Source organism: Aythya ferina (genome assembly GCF_964211825.1).
Source record: "Aythya ferina genome assembly, chromosome: 19".
Lineage (NCBI taxonomy): Eukaryota > Metazoa > Chordata > Aves > Anseriformes > Anatidae > Aythya > Aythya ferina.
In genome coordinates this window covers 13,075,035-13,093,608 of record NC_140309.1, presented here as the reverse complement: position 1 = coordinate 13,093,608, position 18,574 = coordinate 13,075,035, and the positions used below count along the sequence as shown (strand labels likewise).

Genomic DNA, 18,574 nt, shown 5'->3' with positions numbered 1-18,574 from the left:
GATAGTAAAATTGTTCCTTGCCTGTCTCTTGCTGTAATGGTATTTCCCTTTTGGAGGCAGCACCAGCAAGATTTAAATCCCTTACTAATGCCATCTAAAGAATTCATTCATCATTTGTAGATGTAACTGGTGTTTTTCTGGGTCTCCCTGTGGCTTACACCATTGGGTAGGTGATGACAAAATAATTAAGCTCTGAGTCAATCAGGTTTTTGAACTTCTTGTAAATATCGCGCAACAGTCGATCCTCCTCACTGGTCTCTTGTCGGGCTGTGTAAATCCTGACCTGTGTGCATGAATGGCAGTCATGTGTCTCAGATACATGGAGCAGTCTCAACCCATTAAAGTTCATGGCAACAGGAAGCCTCTACAACTATTGAGGGATCTAGAGAAGCCAATTTTTTTGAGCTAAATCCTAAAGTTTTTACTGGTTTTACTCCAAACTGTGTGAAGACTCATCTCCTGCCAAAGAATTTTTTGGGAAGAGGAAGGGTACTTTTCCCCCAGGACTAATGCATATGTGGGATCTGCACAGCTCTAACAGAATCTACTAAATTCAGAGTCCAGCAGGCAAAGCAGCATGACAGCATGGCTTACACCAGCTACATTTGTGGTCTAGCCCCAGTTCAACACAGCATCCCTATTCAGTGAGATGTGTTTACATATTTTTGCAGTTTACTAGGAGCCAACCCACACTCTACAGTTTAAGCATAGATCCAAATACCAGGCCTGCGAGGTAACTAAGAATCCCTAGCTTGACCTGGGAGGTAACAGAGGGAACCCCTAGACTAGCATTATATAGGGAAGGTAGTTACGTTAACTTTTCCTTCTGTGACCTTTATATGGATATAGTGACAACAGATTCCTCTCAACAGGGAAGAGAAGAAGGAAGGTAACAGGAGTTTTGAAGCACAAAGTCTTACCTTTATGGTAGTCAAAAAGCATCTCCTCTCTGCACGATTATGTAGCACCCTCTCCATAAAGGTGACATTAAGAAATGCCCAGACTTTCAGAAAAAACAACCTCCTGCATGATAAGATGAGCTGTAGCAGCTCATCATCCAGCACCTCATGGTCATTGTTTACTTCAAGTGTTAATTTCTTGAAAAAGAAAGAACACTGTTAGTACCACCGAAAAAAGCTTGTGAGTGCAGTAGCAACTGGATTTCCCAAATTTGCTAACAGAAGTGACTGCCAGCAGATCGACTTTGAACCTTGACACTAGCAAAAAAATCACTTTTTTATGACAGAAGTATATGCAATGCTAATTTCCATTCTCCCCTTAAGATGGCGGTCCACTGTGCATGACGTACCATCCTAAGAGACATGCAACTTCTAGTGGGCTTCTAGTGTCTTCTAGACAACCCACAGCTCACGCCGTGGTATTATTTCACATACCAGAAATGATCAAAGATAACAGAGTAAAAGAGTACATCCAAAGACAACTTCTAGAAAGCTTTCTAGATCACTGGTGTTTATTGCAAAATTCTACAATGCAACAGAACTTAAAGAAAGCTGTCAATAACCATTAGTTGTAAGGCCATGTGCTTCCCTCAAGAATGCATGGACCAGGTAAGTCATTTACACCTTTTGTGATGCAACCTCCATGATAACAAATTGCTTTGGCAGAAGAGCTTTTCTACAAAAATGATGCTTTTCTGCCTGAAAGGTTCTTTTAGCTCACAGCTGACATTACAATCACCTGTAGTTTTGATGTTTTGGTATTTTATGAGGGCAACCTGACACCAGCCTGCCATTAGTGAAGAACAGCATCACAAACATTGTAACTAGGGAAGGATAATTAATCATAGAATTATAAATTCCCGGTTTGGACGGAACCCACAATGATCATCGAGTCCAACTTCTGGGTCCCCAAAGGACCACCCCCCAAAAAAAGGCTACGTGTCTGAGAGCATTGTCCAAACACTACCAAACTGATAGTAGTACCAAACTAGACTACAGCTGGAACACTGGAACACTGAATAATTCTCCTGAAAAATACCATAAAAATAAAACTGAAGTGGTCAGGAATTCCTATAGGTGACTGTTGTTACGCAGAATGCCTACATGATTACTTTACTTACCTTTGGGATAAGTTATCAGTACCGCTCTAAGTTGTCGCTACTGCTCACCTTACCTGCAGCACATGGCAGTAGGCTGGGAGGAGGTTGGTGAGGGTAGGTCTCATTATCCAGTCTGGATCACTGAAATAGCAGCTCCGTAAACTGATGCTCCTGACTGGGATTTCCACTAGCAGGATTCTGGCTAAGTGATCGTGCTTCATAACTCTTTCAAAGAAGAAGTTGATGTTCAGTTTTGGGGCTCTCTTGGCCAAGTTGGCCCATGACATTCCCCAGACGACTTGCCCATGAGGGTCGTGGATATGACATTTGATATTCAAGGTGCGCAGGGAATGAGCACTGTGCTCCCGCAGGATGTCCAGCAGTTCATCAGAGATGCAATTATAATTAAAAGTCAGGATAACCAGGCTGTGGAACTTGGACATGGTTTGGTGGAACAAGGTGCTGCTGTAGACAGAAAGGTGGAGATTGAAGAAATCCTCGATATTGATTTCTGATATAAAGCTTTTATTAGTCAAGCAGCTCAGAGAATTCAGAAGCCCACAGCCTTCTTCCAAGGTTACTCTTGCTCCTTTTAAGTTGAGATAATCAAGCTGTTTGCTCATTCTTTTCAGGAAGGTACCTAAGTTCTTGATAAACTGAGCCCTGACCATGTTTTTCCAGACCAAGCGGTCTAATTCCAGGTTCTTGATGCTCAGGGATATGAGGCGACTGTTACATTTACCCAAGTGTGAAAGAAGACCTCTCATAGTCGCTTGAAATTTTCGAGTAATGACAGTATTGTAAGGATACAATAACTTGATTTCAAGGTGCTCCAAATACTTGCCAAATTTCTTGACATACCACAGTGCAGTTTTAAATTCAAACGTGTGTGCCCTTGATGGCTGACCACTGAATGTGATGGTTCTGGTTCTCCAGAGGGATCCTGAGTACATGGCCTGACTCCATTTTTTACAGACCAAGGCAGCCCGAGATCTATCCTTGTCACCTAACCAGTGGAAGACATGTCTCAGACAGACATCAGGTAGATCAGCCCAGGAGCTCTGCTCAGAGTCACTGTCATCCTCCATTGAGGAGACAATTTTTCACGTCTCCTCTGACTGTTGAACCAAGCTTAAATTAAGAAAGCTATGGCTAAATTTCCGGTAATTCCCAACAGGATGGTCTTTCAAGCAAACAGCTAAAAGTTTGCTTCTTTACAGTCAAAAGCAATAGTCTTTTCTTTGCTTCTGTACTCAAGTTGTCAGGATCAAGTAAGTTCTTATGTCTAAACGATGGTCTAACCTAAATCAAAAGAAAAAAAAATAAGTAAAAAACAATCACGGGATTCATCTTTGAACTTTTCGGCCTCTAGTCTAGCTAAACAGGGAAATGGTATGATAACAGTCATTGCAATTGATAATGTTTTGGGGCCTGATACCTAGTGTAGAAATGTGTCCAGCATTCTGGGCTGTACAGAGATGAGCAGTACTGTCTGTGCAAAGATACTGCACATGCCTGTCCTTAGCCCCTTGAATACTGTTTCAGGACAATTGAAAGTAGCGCCATGTCTTAGATGAAGGTACAATCCCTCTTGAGAGTAATAAGCACTGTAAGCTACTCTATCGCTTGGTCAAACAGGCTGTTGAGACATTTTGGCCCAGTGGACTGGAAGGCTGGTGAGTCAGGAGTCCAACTGCGTAGTAATAAAACACAAGGAAACAAACATGATGCAAGATGTTACCTGTTCCACTCTCAAGACTGGACTCTGTCCAGCTCCCTGAGCACCTTTCCAGCTCTGACGGATAGTCGCCCTCCTGAGTTCATGACTTGTTTTCTCTACCTCCCTCTTCACCGCCCCCTCCCCAAAGTTTGGTCATTGCTATCAAGCAAAGAAGTAACTTTTGTGATGTCACAACAACTGGAGCCATGCTAGGGCAAACAGCAAAGAAAGCCAACTTGAAACAAGTTAGTTGGGCTGAGGTAAAGAGAATGAAAAAGATAAGCAGACTTGTTTCATCATCTCAGGAAAAGACAATAAAAAGCCAAGAAGGAAAATAATGCATTTCATATCTATCTTTTTATTTACTAATCACAAACATCATCTGTAAAATACAAATTAAGTCCCACGGATCTGTTAGGTGCTTGTTTTCATGAGGCCTTTTACAGATCAGTTTACCATTTGGTTCTACCAAATCTAGCATATATGGCTGTAATACACAGAAATACATTTCTATTAACAATGGACTATTTCTTGGGATGCACTTGCCCACATTAAAGTTTATGAATACAAAAGGGTACAAATGCTGTCATGTGGAAATTTTAAAACTGTAGTGCTTTGCAACTCCTAGAAAGTACGCTTACAAGCCTCTGGCCTGACTTGCAAGGCATCCTGCAATGTCAATGGGCAAGCCAGATGTGGCTCTGGCAGGGCAAGGTGTCGCTAGCAGTCAGCTCTTTCCAAGAGCGTTTTTTTCAGGTACAAGTGTTTTGAAGATCAATGCGTTACTTGCTTTCCTCTGGGGTAGGATGCAAAACAAAACTAATGACATTGGCAGCACTCGGCCTTTCGTTGCTGCCTGATTTGCTACAGGGCCCCCCAGCAGTTTGCAGCACAACGCTGTAATTCCACCAGCTCTGTCTTCTCCAGCTATGAAAGAAGCCCATGGGGCAAAACAACAACAAAACCAACAACAACAGCAACAAACGCAGCCTTCCAAGACTTCTCTTGTAATTATCAGCAATAACAGAAGCGGTCGCGTCACGTCACGTCACGCTCCGCTCCCGCAGCTCCCCGACCCACCCTGGGCGGTGGCCGCGCGTCTAACGGCCTCCGCGCTCAGCCAATGGAAGCGCGCGCGCGGCTGCGCCGGCCAATCCGGAACGCAGGGGGGCGGGGCGGGATTTGAACGCAGCGGCGGCGGCGGCTGTGGCGGTGGCGGGCGGCTCGGGCGTGGTCCCGGTCGGTGCAGGCCCTGTCGCGGGCCGCGTCCCCTGCCGTACGAGGAGGAGGCCGTGCAGGGCTTGACCCTGCTCTCCCCCAGCCTTTGTATCGCCGCTGCCGTCTTTCGCGGCCGTGGTTTTCAACGTCTCCTGCGCGTGAAGTAACCGCGTCGCCGGGGCTCGCCGCCTCAGCTGCCGCGGGCTTCAGAGGACTCAACCCTTGGGCAGCAGCTGCTCCCTTCCCGGTATCCCGCCTGTGCAGGGCTTTCCGAGGTGAAATAATCCGTAGCAAGCGGCAGTTTACCTGAAAGGAACCCGGTAAGCTATGAATGTGGGACCTTAGTCTGCGTGAGGCATCGAGAAACTTTCAGTTAAATCGCGTTCCACCTGATGTGCTTGCGGCTCGCGGCTTGCCAGGACTGATGTCCTTGGAAACGCAGTGTGTGATATCCAATCTCTCCTTTTCCATACTGATGCACTTTGCTCTAATTTTTGTTTGTATTCTGATCGTTTCAGAAATAAATCGATCAAGACTTGGACCGAGATGGTATCTGTGCTCAAAAATGTCAAGGCAACAATGGGCTGGCAGAAACACCAGCTCCTAGCTGACTTTGATGAAAATGACAGCCCTGTACCAGACAAATTCAAGAGAAAGGCTTCTTTGAGTTCTCTCAATACCATCCGTATGTCTCTAAGGAAGCGAATACCTTTAAAACAGGTAGAGCTGAATTTCCATGAGACCCCAACTTGGGAAAGTATGGAAGCAAGAGCAAAGTGCCAAACTCTCCGGAGTATTACAAGAACAGCAAGAAATGCTTTTGGAATGGTGTCCCAGGTACTTTGCCTTTGCACTGGAGAGTAGGTAGAGTTTATTTTGTGCTTCAACTTCAGTTCCAAGATTACTGGACTCTGATGTAAAGTATAATGTATTCCAGAATGTTTATTCTATGTATTGTACAACACAGTGGTTGGCTCATAGCTACTCATTAGTAGAATGTTATCCTTGCTAGATAATCCTTGCCTTTATTATCCAGAAAAATTATGGTTCTGGCAGAACAGGGAGGAAGGTGAAAAGAATAAACATAAGACATCATTTAATAAAGCCCCTTTCCCCTACTGTATTTCATCATGTATGACAGAGCAGCCTTCATGAGGAAGAAGGTGGGTAGAGACTGCCATTGCTTGCAAATGATTGTTTCTGTGAAATGCGTAGCTTTAGACATATAAATACAGATAGAGATCTTTCCTGCACCTGTGCTATTTATTAGCATGTCCTTCATAACAGTCAATCTAAATTTGGACTGACAAAAGCCAGTAGGTGGTAGCATCATAGCAACCTAAAGTTTGCACTGCTCTTCCTGTTGGAGGCAGACTCTAGGCATATTAATTTTGTATCAGAGAGCCTGTCTCTTTCCTGCACAAAAGCAGCAGGCACTTTCTTCCAATGCCTGCTGAAGTCCTTGTCAGGTTCCAAGGATTAGGGGAGCAAATGATTCCTTGAACCCAAATGGGTAAACCTGATATGAGAATGAAAACTAGGGATTCAGCTCAGATGTTCCTTATCTTTCTGTTTCCAAACTCTAGATTTCATTTAGCTTAACATGTCTATCTAATGCACATTTCAGAAAATACAGAAGACTCACCAAAACCCAATACAGTCAATTGTGGCCTTTCCGGATGAATCTGTGGGTAGGAGAAGCCATGTGACCAGTTCTTCCAAGAAAAGAAGTACTATGCCTCAAACCCCTTGCCATAACAAGAATAGTGTTACTCCAGCAGCCAGTTCCATGAGCACCCCAGAATCCAGCAAAAGAGCCTTGCTTGGGCCAACAAGGGTGTCAGAACACAGAGAATGGAGGGGTTTCCCATCCTGGCACGGTGAAGATGCTGTCCCACTCCGGAGATCAAGAAGAGCAGCAGCACTTAAGAGCCCTTATTCATCACCTGCTCGTGCCAGCAGAATGACGTAAGACACTTTTTTTTTTTTGTGTAAACCTTACCGCTTTTTTTTGTTACTGTGATTAGAGTATCTTGTAAAATGAATGGCAAGGCATGAAGGTTGTTATCCTATCCCACTGAAATGGTATGCTCTTAGGACAGTTAGGAAAGTAGTAGTTACAAGTTGCTGAATAGAAAGGGGCTGAGCACTGCATAAAGCTGAACCATGAATGTTCATTTTGTGCCGTGGCAAGAAAGAGCTTCCTTTTTAATCACTCTCCCATTGGATTAGAAAGTTTACAGCATGTTTCTCAGCACCAAACCACATCTGACTCTAGGAATATACCTGAACTCTGCTGTTCTTTTTCTGGTAAAGAAGCTCTCAACACATCTTCTACTTAGCAGCATTAGCAAGATAGAGCTATTTTTATTGCAGAGATACCTGAAAGAGTTCTGCCTATGCCAACCTCTTCGTACAGAGTAGAGAGATTCCTCTTGCCTCAAAGATTTAACAGAAATTAGAATAATAGAATCATCTATTATTGGAACAGGCTGCCCAGGGAAGTGGTAGAGTCACCATCCCTGGAAGTCTTCAAAAGACGTTTAGATGTAGAGCTTAGGGAAATGGTTTAGTGGGGACTGTTAGCGTTAGGTCAGAGGTTGGACTCGATGATCTTGAGGTCTCTTCCAACCTAGAAATTCTGTGATTCTGTGATCTAATTCAGGTTGGAAAAGACCTCTAAGGTCATCTAGTTCAATCTTTAACCTAGCACTGCCAAGTCTACCATTGAACCGTGTCACTAAACTAGAGAAAGGGTTGTGAGCTAAGGTAGTATTTTATAATGTACCAGGTATGCTTTTGTCTCGGTCAAAGTCATGTGAGAAATGTCAAAAGCTAGAAGCTGTCTAAACCTCAAGAACCTGAGACCAGTCACTGAACTGGAGGATAGCTATGTATAGGATGAATGGAGATGTGAAGCAGTTGGTCAGTAGAATTAAGAACATAATTATTACAGGCCCAAACTTCTCTCAGTAACTTGAGTTTTTACTGCAGGGATAGAGGCTTGTGCAGTGTCACCTAGTCAGTCTGCCTGTTTCATCTCTAGTAATAAACATCCTTTTTGCAGAGAGTTTGAGTGTGAGTTGGAACTGGTCTCCTCAGGGATTCGACGACTGAAGCACCTCTCTCAGGCACTTGATGATGGTATTGTACAAGAGGAGAGGTAAATACTGCCAACAATACCCCAACTCTTAGCAATAGGCCATCTTCCACTTGAACATTAGGCCAAGTGATTGCTGTAACTCAGGAGGAGGAAGAGCTGCAGAACTTTCTCAGTTGTAACATAGAGCCATTTTTTCTTCATGACGCTTGTGCAGATTCAATCAGTAGTTGAACTTGCAGCTTCTAAAACCTGACAGACAGTCACCCTGTCTTCTTGCTGTAGAACTCTGATTTCTCCCAGTCAGAGCCTAACTTTTACTTTGTATGAGAACAGTATCCTGCTACCTCTGTCTAAAAGAGCTGTCAACCCAGACATGCCAAGAAAACAAACTCCAAACCATTGCACAGACACTTAGCTATCATTGGTGCATGCACATTTATAAGAAAAAAGCTTTTGTTATATACTTATGTTTACAAATAGCCAATTTGAACCATACCTCAAAATTTAGAGGATGCAGAAGCCTCTTGTACAAAATCTTGGTTAACCCATGAGGTGGTAGGTGTTTGTAAAGGTTATGTCATGCTGAAGTAGGCCTATTCAGTCAGTAAAAACTAAAGGTCAGGAATTTCAACACAGAACAGTTCCCTAAACCCCCTTCTCCCCTTTCTCTCTTAGAACACTTGATGTCAGGCATTCAGTAATTAAAAGTCAAGGTACTTTGATCTTCTAGCGAAGGCTTAGCATTAACTACTTTTATCTACAAAGAGATAAAGGCAAGAGATAAAATCCTGCACAATTCCAAAAATCCAACTTCTACCAATGGCATCATTTTTAGATAGCGATAGGTTTACTCCTGTAAAAGCTAATGATAATATACATTGAAAATTTACTAAATCTCACTCCTAATATTCTCCCATCTGTTAGTGATATGACAGTTTCTCTCATTTGTAACTGAAGATAGTATCAACCAGGTAAAGTAGTTGTTCGCTTACTTTGACTATACCTGCATGCACCTGTGAGGAGAAAAACTGCTGTTTGGAGAGGGACAGACATATTAACTCAAAGTTTTCTTAAAATCTTACTGTGTGGAACCAAAGGGTTCTTTCCCTCATATTCACTGTGGCATTCTCTGCTACAGCAGATCATTGTGCAGATGTGAAGCAGCCTCTGTATTGAAGATTAGTGAAACCTTGCGTCTTTGCGATGAACCATAAACTGGGCTTCTATGCAAACAGCAGCTTTTTTCACCCCAGATCAGAAAACTACTAGTACTAATGTCTTTGTCATTTGATCTCAGTTCTTACTGATTAATAACAGAGATCACAAAGCATGACAGAACAAACTACATGTATTACCCTGAGCTAATTTTACAGCCTTTATTTTCCATCCCTAGCATTGTACTAGCGGTTAACATGATGCTGTGACAAAAACAGTAGATGATACCTGTGTTGCTGGCATTCTTATTAAACACAATTGCACCTAAGTGGATGGGAACATGAATTCTTTGCTTTGTGTTTCTGAAAATCACCTTCTAGTATCAACTCATTGAACCATTACCAGGTTTGCTATGAGAATGTCATAAGAGCCTTGATAACCTTCACTGTGATCTGTGTTATGACATTAATATCTTCACCTGTTAACATCTGAACTATTCTTTCTGTTTAAAGGGAAAGTTGTATCATGAATACTAGTTCCTATTCTTGCAACAAAGGTGTAAGAACTTGATTTCTGTAACTTAGGGAAAAGAAAAAAAAAAAAGGTAAAATACAACTCTCTGCTACCTGGGAGCAGTTTCAAATGCTTGCTTGAAGCTTCCAACAGCTATGTGTACTGCTTCCTCAGAGTGATTTGGTCCAGTTCTGCCCATGTAGATGCATACAATGTGCTCCAGCACTTGCTTGTTTGTAGGATCCCCATTTGGAATAGTTGTGAAATACATTTTTTTTGGAGGTATGCTTACACTCACTCTAGCGCATTACCTTCTCTTGCAGTATTCAGTTGCCATGAATTACTTTATTATAGCTTCCATTTAATCTTTTCCATAATGAAACAAGCCTTTGTTCTCAAACTGATGATGGTTGCCAGCTCCATGCATTGCTCAGATGTATCTGTTTTAATGAATTACATTATATCACAAGAAATGCTCTTGTTGCTAGTTAAAGTATTGCCATACTTCATTTTTGTACTGCCATTTATGCTCATTGAAGGTAACTAAGTATTTTCTTGCTAGTTTTCAGAAGTGTTCAATGGAAGTACACAGGTCCAGACCAGCTCCCTCCTTGCTCTCAGATCTTGTCCTTTGTTGCCATTTTTCCAGCAATTTGTGTAACAACCTGTTACTTAACCTTGTAGACTTCAAGCTACTAACAGTAGTCTTGTTCTTCTGCAGGCAGCATGCGGTATCAATCTACTACTGTCTAATGGCACAAAACTTGCAGTCTGTACATCGATCTCAGAAATTTTCTCAGGCTATCAGAAGGCAAGCAAAGAAACTGTTGAGCAGTTTGTACCTGGACAGAGATGGCTATAAGTAGTGTTGGTTTGAGTATATCTAAAGGAAGACTTTGATTAGGACCTGAGAGACTGTACTGTATGCTTTGAACGTAACTTTGATTAAGCAACTACATTTTAAAAATCTTTTTTAACAAAGCAGCTTGGGACTTCCATTCCCTTGCTTTCTCTTCTAAAGTCAAATGAAATTTGTACCACAATGTATTATCTCTTACTAAGATAAGGGACCATCCTGAAAGTGGCTTTCATAGGCACTAAGTACTTTGAAACATATGTTGCACTGACCATGGTCAGAGCAAGGGTCACAGATTTATAATATACTAAAAGTAGTGATCTTTTCAAAACTTTTTTTTTTCTTTAAATACTAACAAACTAAAAGCTAAGCATCATGTTTAACTGGAAGTTAAAGAAACAATAATTGCTTGAGTTCTGACCACAAATGGCATTCCAAGGCAACAGGTTTCCTTGGAGTCACTCAAGCCACAACAGTGGAGCCACATTAGGATTTCAACACACAGCCTAAGGACTGCTGTTAGGTTAGCCCAACTTTTGTCTTTCATACTAAAGCAAAGATTTCTCAAGCTTCTAGAATTCAACACCAGTGCTGTTTTCTACGGTAGGAGTTTTGTGCAGTCTTTTGGAATTACTTTCACTCTAAGATGTACCTTCAGACAAAAGATTGAGTTGGTAAACTTTTATCTACAATCACTTTTAAGATGCACATATAATTTGGTAAAACTTGAACAGCCTAAGTTTTAACAGTATTAAATATAAATATGAGAAGCACTCATGTTCAATTCTGATTTATGTGTAATTACTGATTTTTAAACTTGTTCCCACTTTCCTGTTCTCCTGTCAAACTAAACTTATAAAATATTGAAACAGTTAATAAAGCCTGTAAACATCCCAGACATCTAGGCTGTCATATGACTGGTGTGAGCTTTAGATTGTGTGATTTTTCTGAAGTAGGTTTTGGTTTGTTTTTGTGCTTTTAAATAAAACAACAACAAAAAACTTCCCGTATGGAACAGTACCTTGAAGTTATTCCTTGCATGTACTGAAACTCCTTGTATAAAGCTTCCACAAGGATCGTGTCTCATTATTGAAATCTCTTGTATTCTTTTCAAAAAGGAGGATTGAAGGTCACAGGTTGACGTCTGTTCAGAGATCTATGTCTTTGTTTCAGATAGTCAAAAATATTAAACAGTTTCTATACTACCACCACGAATAAAAACAGTCTGGGACACTACTGGCTTAAAGACAAGGAAGGTTTTATTTTAGTGGCTAATATAAGATTTTAAAAACCAACACACATCAAAATCTATACCAGTTGTAGAAATCTTACTCCTTATTTCATATTAAGAAATTCATTATTGTGCATTTTTGAATCTTTACAAGGCAGCCATAAGAAATATAAACATTTGTCACCAGATTGAACCTTCTTACTGACAAATAATATCTGAAAGTAAATGCTTCATAAAACTAGACTGAAAGAACATGTACAACTTTTTTTCCTTTTAGGAATTCAGTTATAAGAGGACTGCCTCTTTCCCTTCCCCACAAATAGAAAAGTTTATACAGAAGGCTTGGGGTTCTGTGAGAAGCCTGCCATTCTGGGTCCTACATCAGTCCTCGCAGAATAACTTTGTCCATAGAAGTTGTGATTTTTAAATTATGGTTTAGTGTTATGATCTCTGGTACCCCATATCCCAGCAGGTCATGGTAATCTTGCCTCTCTATTCTGTGCCCTCCCTCTCCCCCCTAAGTTCTGTACAATTTTACAAATAGGAACTTATCTGCCAGAGTTGTTTTGTATTTCCACCACCTCCACACTCCCCAGACAATGATAGCCAGTTTCAAAGGTAGCTTACTGGGATAAATACAAATAGAGGATAAACTATCAACCCCTTACCTTGGACTTGGTATAAAATGAGGGAAAGAGAAATACCAACACCTGACATTCAATTCCAGAGTCCATGGCACAGGATTCTAGCTGGTCCAGGCCCTTTCCTAGTTCTGAAAAAAAAGGAGCTCTTTTCATCCAGAAAAATGTATTATTGCCTTTTTTTTTTTTTAATGGGGGACTGAATTTAGGATCATTAGTAGAAACCTATAGTTACACTTGAGTGATTAAACAGCACTGAAGTGAAATTACCTTGTGAGAACTACAATTTCTGCTGAAACTATGAACAAAGACAAGGAGGAATCATTGCTCTTACAGAAGCTGAGGAGGTAAGTTGGAAATTTTTGTGTTTAGAGACTTCTATCCTGAGACAGCTCCAGATGAGGATGAAGAATGCAACTTTCTCCCCTGTGTGCCTGAAATGAACAATTCAACGCAGAAGTCCTGATTTTAGATCCCACATTTCAAGTTCTAATCAGAAAAAATTGAAACTATATTGTATAATCGCTTCATTATTAAAACAAATTATAAAATGGCCCACACTTGAACTGTCTAGCACTTTCATAACATACTTACCTTTGTTGCGAAAGGGGAAAAAAATGGGGAAAATCAGTTTTCCCTCAAAAGCTCAGTAACAATTGTTGCAGTTACAAATTTCTAAAGCTAAAAATACCTGTTGTTTTCAGGTATAATAAAAAATGCTTAATGTTTTTACCAAATATAAGAAATTAAACAATACAAAAGGACAAATTTCACTTTTTCTTTCTAAATTTATGCTGTGAAATACATGAAATACATGTGAAATACGTGAAATAACTATTGTGTATTTGCTTACATTCATAGCCATTCTCTGGCCTAAAGCCTGTAATGTGTAAATAGGACAACTTGTTCACTAAGAAAGGCAAACAGGATATTTTGCAGAATGGTGGACCTTCAAGATAAATGTCACTGGATTTTAATATTAGATTAAGGTGCGTCAAATGTCTTTCTCTGTGGTTTACTTGTAGCTGCTCTTCTACATAAGCAGTGAAAAGTTTTACCTCTGTTTAGAAATGACTTCCCTAAGTAGTAGAGGCTCAGGAGAAGCAATCTGTAAGAATTAAGACTATATTCCTCCAAACAAATCAAAATGGCAGCTTTCATGAACCCCAAGGAACAAGAGGAATAGTTAATGCCATGTCAATTTTACACTTAACAAAATTTTATGCAGAAATAGATATAAACCATGCCACAAAACTAAATAGGCATACTTTAGTCAAGCAAGATTCTGTTTGAAGCGCACCAGTGTACTCAGATACATTTTTTTAATTGAATAAACAGCCATTGTTTAAAAAAAAAAAAAAAAAAAGAGCTTACAAATTTGCTTTGAAAGCAGAACTTCACTTAGGTTGGCTGTCAATAGCTACATACATACAAAATACACCACAGTGTGAAGTTTTGTTTTCACAATATCTCAGGTAAGTCTAAAACTGCTATTAATCACAGCTTTCTTTTTTTTTTTTTTTTTTTTCTTCCCCCCCCAGAATACAGTAATTTAAAAATGGATATGTATGAACAGGGCAAAGAACTATGGGCTATAGATATATATGAACAGGGCTGACTTGTACTGCTGCTTCAGAACCCAATTGAATAAATGGAATACCAGCTTTTTGTTTTATGTTTCGCTTCTGCCTCTTCCACTAAGTTGATCAAAGGTTTATGTGCTTCTCTGTAATATACTGGAGGCACTGTATGTGTTGAAGACTACTGATGGGTGTAACTTGTGTTCCTTGGCCACCCATAATACCCACAGCTTCTCTGAACATTTACCTTCTGTGTATGCCTCAACACTTAGCCTATAAAGTTTAAGAAAGTACTGACTACAGAGAATGCAGCAATGAGGCTCAGTAATCAGAAAATAAAAAAGGACTGCAGGTTCAAATTTAATCTCAGTGAATGGCCTGCTGAAGAGGACTGATAATCCCTCTGTGAAAGCGGAAGTGAAACTGAAGGCCAATTGCAAAGGGAATGCCAATGAACTGTTGCATGCAGTTTCATGTGGACAAAATATTAAACTAAGACTGATCAGAAGGCAGTGTTTCAAGAGAAAACATTGAAAAGTTATGCTGTAGAACTAGTGCTTCTAATGACTGGGGGGAAAAGAAGGAGGGGGTGGGGAGGAGTGGAACTAGTGTTCTGAAGTACTTGAGGTCTCCAGCCATGGCAACACAGTATTTGTTAAACCAACCTAGTAAATCACAAAAATATCTTCCATAGTCCCATCTCCAACAGAGGTTTTGTGCCATTTTAGTGGCAACTGGTTAGTGCTTTCAAAACAATTGCATCTGATGTCTCAAGCTCAGTTACTAATTAGCATGAAGTCTTAACTTTCAAACTGATGCCTGTATCATTGTTCACCAAAGTGCTCAGTTGGAGGCATGTGTTCAGGAGATAAACCACTCTCTCCCTGAGCAATAAGTAGAGTTGGTATTATGCAAGGGCAACATAAACCCTTGTAGGAAATGAAGTTAGGGAAAATATTTTCAGCTTAATTTCAGTATGATGTGTACAGACTATGAAATTGTTACCACTAAATCAAGCATACAATAGCATTTGTTTTACTACTTTTAGTTCATAATATTCTTATGAGAAGCCAACATAATGACTACTGTAAATGTGACCCAGAAATTAACAGAAATACACAAAGTGAGAGAGAGCTTTCAGGACATGGTTCCCTGCAACATGCCATTGTGTTAGCAATAGTAAAACAAACTTCAGTAACCTAGGAGATTTCCCTAACCTTGTGCTCAGAATCCTAAGTCCCTTAAAGACAATCACAGAATTACACACAGATCTCCTTTTTGAAAGGAAGTGGGTCTTAGCAACTTAAATCAAAAAATAGGTATTGGAGTCTCCGGCTGGTAGAGGTAGACAACTAAAGCAACATTAGCTTTGAACTCTAGAACGGGCACAGTTCTTCCTCTGAGAAGACATGCTACCCAACACCCAGTTCTTTTAAACAATAACTTCAAATTTTGCAGTCAATGTTGCCTCTAGGTCCCTTATGTAAGTTTCAAATTTGTCTTGTGATTGCCACCATCTTTGGATTCCCTCCCTCACCTATTTAAAATAAAAACAACAACCAGGAGCATGTGTGCAATAACTATATTCTGTTGTCTTGCCCTGGCAAGAGCCAAAACTTTCTGTCAGTCATTGTGCAATATGAAAAAAGAAGGCAGTCCCGTGGGACTAATAAACAAAGACTGCTCTGCAGTATCAATTATTTACTGTTCAGAGACTTAGCTACTGTGGCTGGTCTTTTCAGAGGATGTACTCAGGAAATCTCTTTTGTTGGTCCCTGTTAGAGCAAGATACATTTCATAGGAAGGGAGCACAGATATAAAGATACATGCATCTTTCTTTACTACGTGATTTTTTTTGTTTCCTAGACCAGCAGCAGGAAGGAGTATTGAGTACTTATCATCATTATGATAAGTAGCCTTCACTGCTCTAACATCTTGTCAGCTCTGGTACCTATGATAGCACTGAACTGACTGGAGGGACATGGAGCCTGCTGTTTGGTGTTAGCTTGTGCAATCTCCTCCTAGCTGCATAGGACAGGAAACGAAATGGACAACGATCAGTAAATAAAAGACACATTGGGTAAAGAAAGAACACTGAAAACTACTCTAAATTTGGGTTAAAGAGCTAAGTGTGACACTACTGGGAAAGCATTTGTAAACCTAAAGACTGCTTCAGTGTAGTTTCTGGAGATCTTTCATTTAGCTTTTGTAGCTGGCTGACTTGCCAACAGAGCAAAACAACCCCAGCCCTTGTATTGCAGTTACCTAATGAATGTGAGCTACCAAACTTCTCATAGCTTTCCTAAATCTTCAGCAAAGATTACTCCTTCCCTTAAATGAAGCATTATAAAAGAACAACTTTCTGATGTGCCAGAAATCTTTCAGGAAGTTTGAAATAGGTAACTGACAATCTTGGTAAGTGATAAGCTTAAAACCAGGAAAGACAGACACAAACAAAACCCCCAACTTTCATTTATAAGCTATTTTGCTGCCTTTTAGGACAAAAGCCACATTACTAGGCCCTTCAAAAAACACACTGAAACTTTTATGTTAACAGGAAGTTACTGGGTTTCCTTCTGCACCATCAGAATACTTTTCTATTGCATTCCTTTATTGTTTTACACAGTGACTTTGAAATCATTAATCAACAGACTTCTTTCTGTTCCAGCTATAGATTAGGAAAACCTGAAAGTAAAAGGGTGGGGATGACAACCTGCAACTCCACAAAAGTGCATGTGCTGGGGAGAAACCAAATCCCCCTACTGACTTCCAGTTTTCTCAGGGTCAACAGTCTGGAGTTTTAATTTTTGAAGAAAAAAAAAATAATTGTGCACTAGCAACTTCGTTGCAGGTTTTGAAACATGCATCAGTTCTATCATGGAAGTTCGCTTGGTGAATTTATAGTTTGGTGGAAATATTTGCATAAAGAAGCTGCAAACTGCAGCTACGTTAAACTAATTAAAATGTTTAGTTTAGAAATATTATCACCTAGAGAAAACTTCACACATTTTTACTTTTAATACGTTAATTGAGAGATCCGAGATAAATTTAAATCAGTAGGAAAATGTCTACTTGGCACCTGTAATTTGTCGTCTCCATTCTTTGAAGCTCATAGGCTGTAATTCTGACTGCTACAGATTGTCTTAGCACAGTAGTTGCTGTAAAGCATGAGAAGGTAAATAATTTACTCCCAGGAATTCCATTAGCATTTATCACTTTTTCCTCCTCCAGCTTAAAGTTTCTAGTTAAAATAATGGAAAAATTGATTGCTCTGAAGTTTGCAGATCCCTTAATAAAAAAGTTCCCTTTAGGTTACCATCTTAGGATCTGTTTCAGACTTAGATGGTTAGAGACATCTCCTTGCTCACAGTAGTTAATACATTTTGCACAGTCACCAAGTTCAACAAAACAATGTGATTTTTGTACACTTGCACAGCACTTTGTACACAGCAACACTAACTACTTCAAACCGTGGCAGAGACATTTATTTCTAACACGAAGCATTTATGCTTTGGTTCATAGGTGGAGTTCTCCAAATTACTTGATGTACAGCACTTCAGACAACATGAGTGCCTATATCTGAGTCTGTTGACCAATAATGTAAGCTGAAAGGATATCTTGGGTTAAAGGCACCCAACAAGCATCTTGCTGTACAAATTCTGATTACCCATTATTGTATTCCCTCTTCCTCTTTCCTTGCAAATGTATCTCTTTATCGAAAGTGAAGTGGCAGCAGATAAAACTAATGTTTAAAGTGCAAACTTTCCCTGTAACCTATGGGACCTAATGTTTATACTGCTTTGGGTGCAGCTAGTCAGCTGCTACCACAATCCTTCTTTTGAATAAAAAACAGCTTGTTGCAGCTTTTTCTCTTATTGCACATTTTATTGTATCTATTGTACAAAATAACCAAAGATAATTTTTTTTCCTGTTGCTTTGATGTTTTAAGCACTTGTGATAGTTTTAGATTGTTTTAAAATTTCCCAATAAACATGTCAAGAGGAACAAACTGCAAGTTCCCTGGTTGGTATAAGAAGGCATTTTCTAGAGCAGGAACAACTCCGAGGTACAGGTTCCTCTCTACATTTTCTAGTTGGAAGCTGCCTAAATATTATCTTTGAGGCATGATTACAAGTTTAAGGGGGTGGCATCCAAGATCAACATACCCCGGCTTCCTAGGGGACAGATTCAAACTTGTGAACTCCACCTCTAACCCAAGCAATGGAGGGCAAATGTCTGTCATGATCTTTGTCTGATTCGGGCTGGCTCTGGGCACGCTCTGGTTTGGGGTTTGAAGAAGGTGGGTCAGGCTGCTGCACAGACATAGTCCTGCGGAGATGGTTTCTCTTGCGCAAAAACTCAGGTTGGGAGTGAAGGCCAAAGCTGCCTTTTCTCAAGATCATCCGAGAGTTGTTCTTTTTGGGTCGTGAATGAAGACTGAACTCCAGTGAGGCCAAGTGGGCTGCATAACCCTCACTGAGGAACTGAAACAGGAAGG

The 18,574-nt window shown here is 40.3% G+C and overlaps 3 protein-coding genes across 9 annotated transcripts in view; 1 reads left to right on the top strand and 2 right to left on the bottom strand.

Moving 5' to 3' along the window:
• Positions 1-127: 127 nt before the first annotated feature.
• Positions 128-11,740, bottom strand: FBXO39 (F-box protein 39). Its single transcript, XM_084493532.1, has 4 exons — positions 11,646-11,740; positions 2,134-3,361; positions 921-1,097; positions 128-283 (listed from the first exon to the last, which is right to left on the bottom strand). The coding sequence occupies exons 2-4, from the start codon at positions 3,145-3,147 to the stop codon at positions 155-157; spliced, it is 1,320 nt and encodes a 439-aa protein (XP_084349658.1). The 5' UTR covers positions 3,148-3,361; positions 11,646-11,740; the 3' UTR covers positions 128-154.
• Positions 4,964-14,794, top strand: PIMREG (PICALM interacting mitotic regulator). Of its 2 annotated transcripts, XM_084493535.1 has the most exons (6): positions 4,964-5,317; positions 5,516-5,834; positions 6,625-6,965; positions 8,065-8,160; positions 9,025-9,071; positions 10,490-10,618. In XM_084493535.1, the coding sequence occupies exons 2-5, from the start codon at positions 5,544-5,546 to the stop codon at positions 9,053-9,055; spliced, it is 759 nt and encodes a 252-aa protein (XP_084349661.1). In that variant the 5' UTR covers positions 4,964-5,317; positions 5,516-5,543; the 3' UTR covers positions 9,056-9,071; positions 10,490-10,618. The 2 variants fall into 2 exon arrangements, with proteins under 2 accessions (XP_084349661.1, XP_084349660.1); XM_084493534.1 differs by lacking the exon at positions 9,025-9,071 and having other exon boundaries at positions 10,490-14,794.
• Positions 11,866-18,574, bottom strand: part of PITPNM3 (PITPNM family member 3) — a 79,680-nt gene continuing 72,971 nt past the window's right edge. For 4 of the 6 annotated variants that reach the window (XM_084493528.1, XM_084493524.1, XM_084493529.1 and 1 more), the window contains one exon: positions 11,866-18,560. In XM_084493528.1, coding sequence (XP_084349654.1) covers positions 18,252-18,560 — 309 coding nt within the window. In that variant the 3' untranslated portion in view covers positions 11,866-18,251. The remainder of the gene's footprint in view (positions 18,561-18,574) is intronic. The other 2 variants (XM_084493525.1, XM_084493526.1) reach the window with 2 other exon arrangements.

Coding starts and splice junctions, on each gene's coding strand:
- FBXO39 (XM_084493532.1), bottom strand. CDS start 3,147: ATGGAGGATGACAGTGACTCTGAGCAGAGCTCCTGGGCTGATCTACCT. Junction 1,098..2,133: donor CCTACTGCCATGTGCTGCAG/GTAAGGTGAGCA, acceptor TTCTTTTTCAAG/AAATTAACACTTGAAGTAAA. Junction 284..920: donor GCTTTTTGACTACCATAAAG/GTAAGACTTTGT, acceptor TCATGCACACAG/GTCAGGATTTACACAGCCCG.
- PIMREG (XM_084493534.1), top strand. CDS start 5,544: ATGGTATCTGTGCTCAAAAATGTCAAGGCAACAATGGGCTGGCAGAAA. Junction 6,966..8,064: donor GCTCGTGCCAGCAGAATGAC/GTAAGACACTTT, acceptor TCCTTTTTGCAG/AGAGTTTGAGTGTGAGTTGG. Junction 8,161..10,489: donor GGTATTGTACAAGAGGAGAG/GTAAATACTGCC, acceptor GTTCTTCTGCAG/GCAGCATGCGGTATCAATCT.